The 10,787-nt window shown below is 48.6% G+C and overlaps 1 protein-coding gene across 1 annotated transcript; it reads right to left on the reverse strand.

Annotated features, from left to right (window-relative positions):
• Window positions 1-845: 845 nt before the first annotated feature.
• Window positions 846-6,931, reverse strand: IRF2BP2 (interferon regulatory factor 2 binding protein 2). The gene is made up of 2 exons (XM_053382548.1): window positions 5,361-6,931; window positions 846-4,531 (listed from the first exon to the last, which is right to left on the reverse strand). Exons 1-2 carry the CDS (start codon window positions 6,397-6,399, stop codon window positions 3,825-3,827), a joined length of 1,746 nt encoding a protein of 581 aa, XP_053238523.1. The 5' UTR covers window positions 6,400-6,931; the 3' UTR covers window positions 846-3,824.
• Between the last annotated feature and the right edge of the window lie 3,856 nt (window positions 6,932-10,787).

A 10,787-nucleotide genomic window follows, 5' to 3' on the forward strand; every position in this document is an offset into this window, starting at 1 on the left:
TATATTATATTAAAATATCCAGTTCTTATAAAACTAGGAATAATATATCATAATCATACCTTAGCCTTTCCCAATATTGCGCATAACCAGTAACGTTTCAAATAATAGTTTTTCTACTTGGTACTTGTTTTGATTGGGAGAATCTAGGCTGCATCTGTGCATAGTAGTTCATGGTTCTCCACACCACATTATTGCAAGGAGAAAGTCAAGTACCCCAATGCTATATATATATAGCCAGCATTTCAGTGCTAAACTTATTTATTTGGACTGAATTCAAGGAAAGATTCTTCCACTTGCATATACTTAGGATAGTTGTTTGCCACCAGCCTTGTTTGTTATTTATATTAGGGTTTAACACCTCCAGCTAAAAGAACCTTTTGCAAAGCTGCAAGGTAGACAGTGAAATCACCTGCCCTCAATGACTCTCTCATGTCAGCAGAACACTGTGTCTGTTCTTCTTGGTAGTAAGGTGAGAAGGCTTTGGCCCTAGTACAGAGAAAATTTCCCAGGATCCTGTTACCATAAAAAGCCATTGGGAGAACCCTCCCAAATAAACCTCTTCCTAAATGTGATTTCACAGGATACATAGCTCAAGGCTTCATAGACCACCATACAATTGCTGAGCTTCTTTCTACTCTTATGTCAGGAGGATGGTTAGCCCTCCTGAGAAAAAAAATAGTACACTTACAGTTACACTGCTGTACTGCTCTTAGCCTAGGTTCTGTTTTTATGTCTAGCAAAAGAGAGCAATCTGTTAAAAATCCAGTTGATTTGGCTACTATGCACCTCAGTAGCTGCAGTATTTTTTAAAAAATGAAAAGGGTAACAAAAACTCGCAGAAAGTGTTTAAAGCTCCTAGTTTCATTTTATTCAATGCAAAAGATAAAAAATAATAGGAAAAAATAGTAATGTGTTAGTTTAGTAACTATAAACAATGAAAGCATAGTGCAGGTGATATTTCAATAAAAGTAACTTAAAAGTGTAAATGAAGGTGAGATTTTGACAATCACACTCTCCATTAAAACAACATTTTGCTTTATTGCTATACAAATTATCACCATTAAAAACTTCAAAAAAGTAAGGGTGCAAAGCCTGACTCCATTGAAATTAATGACTCGGTTCACATTAGCTGCAATGGAATCAAGGTTTGCATTATTATCAGAGATTAATGGTAGTACTGTTGCAGCTAAAGCACTTAAAAAAAAATGTTGTAGCCAAGAAAACATATAGTAAATATAATGTGATCCACTGTGGTGATGTCATAAACTTGTCAGGAAACAAACTAAAATTACAATAGGCCCAACTGATCCAAAAATCATGTACTAGTTTATGACGTTTCTGTATTATGAATTTATAATGCATGTTAGAACCGGTCACCTTAACAGGTTTGGAAGGAGTTGACTGAACAGGTGGAGAGCTTTGAAATGTGTTCCAGCTGTCATCATGTGGTATGACAAGGCCTAAACTTTCCCACTATTTAAACTACTTTAAAGAACATACAGTGATATTACTGGGCTACAATATATGAAGACACTTATTCAGGATATAAGTGTAGTAAAAGAGCTTTTGTTGGAGATCTAGATCAAATGCCTTTCAATACCTTGACATGCCTGAATAGTCTTAGCAAGAAAAAAGTTACTATCATCCCCACTTCAAGTTAAGAAGCTCAAATCTGAACTACATGCCAAGACATCACAACGAACTTTCCAGGAAAATTTTGGTATGGATATTCTCTTACCTAGAATGCAGTTTCTCCATACAAATTGGTATAATACATGAGGTATCATGTCAAAGAGATTCTTAAGAACTTGTTACCATCTATCAATTCAAAATCCAATTTTTAATAAAGTGCCTAAATACATATTTCCACAGACTATAGTGGTTCCAAAGAATCCTTTACAGTTGTATATATGTGCGTTTTTCCCCTCTCGAACTGTCTAAACATGTGTTTACATAAGACACCAGTCTGCACTATATGTATTTCTATCATTTTAAAGAGCATTGAATTGGTTTATCATGCAAATCTTGTTATTTAATTTACACTGACCTGTAATATGGAACACAATGCTAGTGGGTGTACTTAAAACACTTCAAAAAAGAAAGGTTACTGTGCATGTGCAGTTTGGATTTCCAAATGTCATGACCATTAAAAAAAAGAAGCCTACCAAAATCTATTCTGCATTCAATAGCAGTCTGAACATTAACACATAAGAACAGTCTGACCCAACAGCATCAAAAACTGTTAAACCTAGTTGAACAGATTCTCTCAACATCAAAATGTATAGTGTTATTTGCCACAGAGATGGGGACCGTATAACCATCTTTCTGCTTCAAACAAGTCTATGTGACATATTATAAACACTTAGCACAAGGGCTTGCACAGCAGTGTTGCTAACACAACTGTAAACAGCACAGAATCACTACAGTAAGGCTTAACTATTTCTAGTAACTGATGATTTATTGATTAAAAATGTTGCTGTCTGATGCAAAAAAAAAAGTGTGATCAAAATAATAATTTTACAAAAGAATTCTTGAAAGTAGTCTAAAAGGCAAGAAACTGGAGTTGATTTAAATCCCAAGCTGTTCCATTTAGATGAGAATTAGTTCTCTCCAACACAAGTATTATGAAATTTCAGGTAGAATTTTTCACTGATCTCTATGCTGCCGTAATAGGCAAGCCAGGTAAAAGCCTCATATGCTGCTGTTATTACCATACTGTTATCTGCCACAACCTGGCAACATGTCAGCAATAGTAACAATCACAACATTATCATACTTGATAAGCAAGATCAAAGCCCACCTGCACTATATTAAATAAAAAATAAAGAAATCTGCTTCAGAGTTTTCCACATGAACATGGAGGAAGTGGTGATATTAAATGGTGCTGAAAAGGTATGGATTTGTTTTTTAAAAAAATGGCAGTGCTATTCTGTCTGCACCAATGCATGGTTAGACAATAAGCTAACTTATCACAAAAATTCTGCAGGAACATTACGTAATTGAATAAATGCAGTTTTGCAATCTTACAACCAACCTCTTGAACTGTGGTCAACTCTGCCTTTAAGAAAAAAACAAACTCCCCAATTCCTAATGCAACAGCGCCTCACTTAGCATAATGCTCTGAAGGCAACTTCCTTATGGAAACAAAACTACTTGAAGAATCTGGCCATTTTTGCAGCAGCAGCAAGGGAATGATGTTTCCAAATGAAACCCCTTGTGCTTTCTCACCTGTCTTTGGACTGGACTGAGTGGCATTCCCACTTTAATCCTATGAACACCTTTAATGCCATGTTATCTCTAAAACCTGCATGCCTCCAGCATGTATTAGTGAGGGCAAAAAATAAGGAACCACCAACAGTAAGGCGTTCTTTACAATGTCAGATGTATTTGGCATTTAAAAAAAGAACAAAAAAAAAAAGGAGAGGAAGAAGAAGAAGAAAAAACAAGTGCATACAAACACAGCTAGAAGCATTTCTGGTTTGCCAAGTGCTCTCTAAAAAAAGCAGCGCAAGTCACAGCCTACACTGAAAACAGTAACTCACCAAGGAAGCACAACAAATAATTGCTATAACAAAAAAAGAAGGGGGAAAAGTACATTAAGTACATACCTTTCGTCTTCAAAAAAATATAGAAACACAATGTATTCAAAAAAAGAAATCAAAATTATACAGCCATGTTTTATGAAGTCTACATTTCCCTTGTCTTGGAGATATATATATATATATATATATAATATATATATAGATATTTATAGGTATTTATAGATATATACAATTCAAGCAGTTTTATGTTAAGGTTGACGTTGCATTGAGAAACTGGGAAAGTCAAGAGTCCCTCTCCTTTTTCACTTTCACATCTCCTGCAAGAATGGTTGCAATCTCGCCCTGCATGAAGGCCCAAGGGACATTGGAGCCCACCAGGGGGCACTTCTCCCCACTGGGACAATAGACCTCCCCACTAGCTCCTTGCTGTTTGATGCTCTGTCTGGAGCAAGGGAAGCAAAATTTGTGGGATGGGACGGAGGGGCACTGCACAAAGTGGGTGTCTTCCAGGCGCTCGTGACACAGGGTGCAGCACAGGGGGACGCTAGCTGCCAGCGAAGAGTCTGGGAGGCTGGCGGGGTGCACAGGCTCCATCCCTCCGGCATTTGCCCCTTGGCTCTGCACCTCCCGGGTTGGCCTTCTTTGGTTCATAGGGGATGGCGAGGGCGGGCTACTGCTATTCCTCCTGGTGGTGGAGTGGACCTGGTTGGCATCTTTGGAGGCATGGTTCCCCCCAGCATTGTCTGCAACTAAAATGAGTGCCGCCATCGGGGACTGGCCGTTCTGGACTGCCTCGGGTGGCGTGGTCCGGTTGGAATGAGGCGAAGCGGTTGGCGGCGGCGGGGACATGAAGGACGCAGCTGCCATGGAGATCTTCATCCCTTCTGACGAGGTTGGTAGCCATGACTGCGCCTCGCCATTGATTTTGGGAGGTCCGGCTTCACCTTCAGGCTCTGGAGAAGGCTTTCTCTTCCTCGCAGCCCGGGCCCCTATGGAGCAGATCAGGAGAGGAGATATAGTGTCGCAGAAGCACAGAAAACGTGTGCAAAGCATCAGGGTCAGGATGCCACACAGCCCGGTCAAGCCAAGCACTTGGGATTCGGGCCAAGTTGCTCGCTGAATTCAAACGGATCAAAGCAGCTTAAACCCCCAGTAAATTCAGCTTATCTGGGGCTGTGGATCGGCATGTGAACACGCCGTGCCAGCGCTTACACTACAGTACATGCTGCATGCATTCAAATGTGCCCACACTGTACCACCCTCCCACGCTGGCTGCCGGCCAAAAGAGCCGCTCGCAGCTTGGTAATCTTCCACTCGCTCCGAGCCCATTCAGGCTCAAGGCAAATCTATGCCCCAGCCGAGCTGCAGCCGTGAGGGGCGCGCGGGATCTGCCGAGCCCAGATAACTCCTGCATCCTCCTTATTTGCACGCCCAAAGCGAGCGCCTCGGAGCATATGCGGAACATATGGCGCCTGGCTCAGGAAAATGTCTGCTGTTGCTCGGAGCAGCCCTGCGCGCCTCAGCTCCCTTCGCGAAAGAATGCGGCCAGGGCAAGGGAGGGGAAACCCTCTGTCAGTGTCTGTCAGCAAAGCGCCCTGACTCATCCATGTTACACCAAGCACGCCGCTGGGGTTTCAGCACCAGGAAGTTGGGCCGAAATGGCGACCCTGGCTCGTCTTTTCCATGAGGGGACGGGCGGGGGGAGAGTGCTTCCCTTGCTTCTCCCTCAGAAACCCACCGCCAGCCCCTCCCCCTGCTCAGGCCAAGAGCGCGCCCCCGCCCGCCCGCGCCCCCCAGTTCCCCCTCAGCGCAGCTCACCTGACTTCGCCACCGCGCCGTTGCTGTCGTAGCCCAGCAGCCTCCCGCCCGCCATGCCGGGCTCCTTCTTGAACTTGCTCTCGTAGGGCACCGCGTGGCCGCCGTGCTGCAAGGCCAGCAGGGTGTCTCGCACGGTCTTGGGCTTGCCCATCCACTCCTGCTCAGCGCTCGCTGCTGCTGCTGCCGCCGCCGCCGCGCGGCTTTTGCTCTCCGCGCCGAGCTGCTCCAAGTTGTCCGCCGAGCCCCGCGCCTGCTGCTGCTGCTGGCCCTTGTCCTTGCCCTCCAAGTCGCTGGCTCCGCTGCCGCCGCCGCCGCTACTGGACGACGACGAGGACACCGAGCCGGGCCGTTTGTGCCCCCCCACTTCCCCGGGCTGCTGCTGGCTCTGCTGCGCTTGCGAGACCGACACCTGCAGCGGGGTGGGCGCTCCGGAGATGGCGGCCAAGGAGGCCGCGGCGGCCGCCGCAGCGCGGCTATTAATGTTGATGGCGGCGGGCAGGGAAGCTCCGTTCATGAGGGGCACCAGGGTGGGCGCCACGGCGTGCGTCCGCCGCGGGTTGGGGCTCTGGCGGTTGAGCTCCGGCGGCTCCTCGGGCTTGGAGAAGCCGTTGGGCACCAGGATGCCGTTGACCTGCCGGCTGCCCGCTCCGTACTCGGGTCCCAGGCGCGGCGGCCGCTCGGAAGGCGCGGCGGCCGCCAGAGAGTAGCGCTCGTGGGGCTGCGGCGGAGCGCGGGCGGCCGCCTCGGCTGCAGCCACGGCGGCCGAGTGCATCTCCTTGGCGCTGAGCGGCGGCGGCTGCTGCTTGGCGTGCGGCGGCGGCGGCGCAGCCCGGCCTTCCTGGAAGCTGTGCGCCCGCTTGAGCTGCCGAGCCGTGTCGATGACGAACTCCACCCGGTCGGCGCCTTCGTAGTTGACGCAGCCCCTGCAGACGGGCTCGGTGAAATCCCAGATCATGGCCCAGGGCATGCGGGGCAGGTCGCACAAGTAGCACGACTGCCTGCGCGAGGCAGCCGCCACCGCGACCGCCGCCGACGACATGGCCGAGTCCAGGGGCAGCGAGCGCCCCGCGTCTCCTCCCCTGCCTCCTCTTCCCACTGCTGCTCTGCGAGCCACCGGGGAGGCTCTGCGCTCTGCAGCCGCTGCAGCCTCTTGCACCGACGGCCGCCTCCTGCCGCCGACAAGTGCAGCTCCAAGACGGGGCGAGGGCGCAAAGCTTCTTCCCGGGCCCCGCTCTCCTAGTCCCGCAGGCTGCAGTCGTTCACCGGGACGCGGCGAGACGCATCGCCCAAACCAGGCGCTCTCCGACCCCCCCAGTACAGCGCGCAGCTCGCTCTGCCCGCGCCGCGCTCTCGCTACTACAGCGCTGCCCGCCGGCTGCCGGCCGCCCAGACACTCGCATTGGGGCGGGGACTCCAGAACCCGCCGCCGCCGCCGCTGGTGCGCTCTGCTCCAGTGACTCGATTCTTCGACAGTGCCCAGGAGCGCCTGCGTGCTCGGCTCTCCCCCTTCCTCCTCCTGCTGCTCATTGAACTTCTGCCAAGACAACAAGAGCTGCAAGAATAACCAGCTCTCTTCTAGTCAGCACACGGGAGGAAGGGAGGGAGGGGGAGGAGGAGGGAGCGGCAAGGCTTTCGCATGTGAATGGATGCAAAATGGGGAGCTGGGGGCCTTCCTCTTCTCCTGCCTTCTTCTAGGCAAGGCTTCCATGATAGTAATGTTGGCTGGACTCCCCCCTCCCCCAATGCACATTTTGCGTCGCATTATTATGGCACTACTTGTTGTTTCAAACGGGTTTTTTCCATACTGCAATGGCCGCGTTTGGGAATCTAGGTTACCATTTGATCCTTTGGTCTAATTCGAGCTTCGATGTTGATTCTCATCGTGTGACCTTCGGCAAATCGCTCGGGGTCTGATTCTCTAGATTGGAAAGCTCTCCCTTTAGCTCAAACCCCTGATCTTCTCTTGCCTCCTCCCGCCCCCTGTAAAAAGGCTTAATTATAGTACACGAGCTACAGGAAGGGATATTGTGAGAGGATTATGAGTGAATCTTTCGGAGAGCAGCCACTCCCTTCAGTTGCATCAGGATTTATTTATTTTTTAAAAGCCTTGTGCAGATTTACTGGGAAGTAAATCCGAGGGGAATTTTTTTCCAACACCACTCAGATCGCAAACATATTTACACTGCAATCCTAGAAATGTCTACTCAGAAGTAAGTGCCACTGCATTCACCATCTCTGGTAATTGTGAATAAGATGGTAGCCTTACCTGGGAGTAAGTCCTACTAAATTCCAAGAAGGGTAGTCTCGAGCATGCCTATAGAGTACCACTAAGAACGCATAGAATCAGACAACCTGAGGCTACGATCCCAAGTATACTAACTTGACAGTGAGAACCATTGAAATAATTTGATTCACTTGCCATATAAATGTCATTTCAATTAAGACGTATGAATGCTTTTCCAAAGTCGCTTCTTTACGGTAAAGACTGCAACCTGACCTAGTCATCCATGTATAATTTGCCAGCGCAACCCTATGTGTTTACTCGGAAGTAAAGTCCCACTGATTTCAACGAGTCTTGTACCCAAGTAAGTGCAGAGGATCGATGCATGTGTTCTATTTGGAATTAGCAGCAAGTGGAATATTTATATTTCGTAACAAAACAAGGCATAGGAATAAATAAATCCCTTGCGCCAGAGAAACCCCACTGGGGGGAGGGAGGCACGAGAAACCTGCGAGGGGGCGACGGTTTCTAGTATTGCAACGCAGGCAATATTCTCAAAGCTCATAAATCTATTATGCTTCATCACTGCTTTGGCTACGCTTGCTGGTAGCAAAGTTCATTATGAATTCATCTCTTAAAAAAATGAAAAAGCAATTTCTTTCCGAAATGGGGACATCCCGTTTTCTTTCCTGGTATTTTTAACCATGAAACAGGAGCAGTGTGTGCTGCGCAGATGGTAGAGGTAGAGCGCGTGCACCCGCACCTCTCCGTGTAACATTTTCCAAACAATTGCTTCCTTCCCACCCCGCGCAACCTTCAGATATTCTTCTTCCTTCTTCCACGAACAGCTCATCCGGTATTTGCATACGAATAATAACCCAAAAATTAAAAACCCCAAACGAAACCCCGTTTCCCCTGCAGGAAAGGCGTGATCCTACTGTGTGTGTGTATATGTTAGTGCCACTGTGTGCGCGCATGGGATTGTGCCGAGTAAACAAAGTGGAAGCGTTTCCCTAAAACTCTTGCGTCTAGGTCACCATTCCCACAGTATTGCTGTTGCTGAGTTATGTAGGTTACAAAGGGGAAGGGAGGGAGAAGGGAGCTCTGACGTTCGCATTTTGTTCAAGGGCTTCTGCTACACTCGGCGTGCGCAGCCGCAGTCGGGAGACGTGACTCTATGCCATTGGCACTTGATGCCTTGTTAACGAAATGCACATTCCAGGGACGGAGAAAGACTTACAGGCAGCACCGCCGCTGCGCCGTCACAGCGCTAAGCGCCGCCCTCTCTGCTGCTATTTCTGGGCGATGAGCGCTCCCTTCCTCCCAGGCTTAACTTTTTACTTAAGGTAGTATGAAAACCTCCTTGTAGGCTACCGTGGAGGACGGGTGCAAAATGGCGAAATGTGCTGAGCCTTTCTCCCCTAGGTCTTGCACGCCTTTGCTGCCGCTGCAGCTGCCGCTTTTTAATCGAGGCGTAGCTCTCGTCTTCCATTCAGACTTTGCTGAATGTGAGAACGATTTGGCATTGCAAATCCAAGTGCTGCAACCTGGCCAGCTTGCACATTTTTGTTGCTGTTGCTGCCGCCGCCGCCATAAGAACGATTTCTCCCTGCTGCAGTAGCAGCAGCAACAACAACAGCAGTTCTTCGTACCCTAAGCCTGCTTTACAGTTACAGACCCTCCTGGCGCGTGAGCCGATTAGCAACTGCAGTTCAGCCCGCGCTGGCCTTCAGGCTGAATTTGCAGTATTTTGCTATTAACTCTTCCGCCATCCGCAAACTCAGTTACATGAGCTGTCAACTTTCCGACCTCCTTTCTTTTTCTTTTTCTTTTTTGCAAACACGCCCCGGGCAGATTATTTTTTTTAAAACCAAACTCATTTGAACTGGAATGAGCTGGTTGTGAGTTGGAAGAGCAGAGTGTAGATTATTATCTTTACAACTGGATTGGCAAAGCGATTGGGAGAGGAATCTTGCTGACGCTTCTGCTGTGTTGCTATTGAAAATGCAGTTACTGTTTGAACAGCTTTTCCTAATGAAGCGGAAGGGTTTGTTTGGCTTCCCCCCCCCCCCACCCCGAGCAAACCACCCTCGGTTTTATTGACCTCGTTAGATCACATTAATAAACCTGTTCCGAAATATCGTGGAAGGCGTTTAATCCCGAGTCAACACGTTCCGTGTTGTTTTTCACAATCATTTATATATGGCAGGACTCCCGTGGGGATTTCCAGAGTCGATGCTGTCGATGCGTTTTCAAGGGCTGCCAGCCAATCCCATCAGCACACAAACCAGTGCAGTGGGGTTGCTGAAGGCTACCCGAACCGAACACACGCCGACTTGTGCAAAAGAGATGGTGCAAAGCCCCCCCCCCTTCCCACAAGCAATTCTCTTCCCTGTTAAACTGGAGGAGACTGCAGCCGGTGATACGTTAAGAGAAATTCGATCCCCCGCCCCGCCCGTGCAATGAGGGGTTAATGGTTTCCTGCCCTCTGATGCCTCCCCAGCGAGGCTAGATGAAACGTAAACATTGCCCTTCCTTCTTCGCCTAGTTATGCTTCCCCGCACAGCTCTGAGCCAGTCATCTACGCCCACTCCCGCTCCTTCCCCTCCGTGGCCCCGTCAAACAATGCGATCGTTGTCCAACCTCATAAAACAGCCTTGCAGGATCATTTTTTTGGTGTGTGTGCACGAAATGAAATCGGCACATCTATATAATATTTACATTTGTGCGGGCGCTGTTTAACCAGGGAAGCCGGGATCTCCCTGAGAAATGTATTTCTTTTCACAATGGACGGCCATCAGTAACGTCTGGAATTTCTCTGAAAAGAAATGGCAACTGCGGCACCGCCTCCCTTCCCACCTCCGCTTCATTTTTTTGTTTGGACAGGCAAGAGTTAACGCGGCTTGTTTTCAGTTCCAAAGCCGCCATGCCTTTTATGTTCTGTTCTGCCGAATTCTTTGTCAGCTGCGTTCTCTGCCTTCCTCCCCCCCCCCCCGAAGAAGCTGTATACTTTTAGTAAACAGATCTTTGTTTTTGTCTTCCACCCTCTGCCCTCGTTCTTTCTCCAGAGTGAAATTGGATCCTTTCCAAGCCGGCTGCAGCAACTGCTGCCTACACATAAAGAGGAGGGGAGAGGGAGGCAGAGGGGAGAGGGAGACGGGTTTCTAGGGTGAGGCAATGCGTCTGCAATTCACAGAGACAAGGCT

The sequence above is a fragment of the Podarcis raffonei genome, chromosome 3, assembly GCF_027172205.1.
Source record: "Podarcis raffonei isolate rPodRaf1 chromosome 3, rPodRaf1.pri, whole genome shotgun sequence".
Classification (NCBI taxonomy): domain Eukaryota; kingdom Metazoa; phylum Chordata; class Lepidosauria; order Squamata; family Lacertidae; genus Podarcis; species Podarcis raffonei.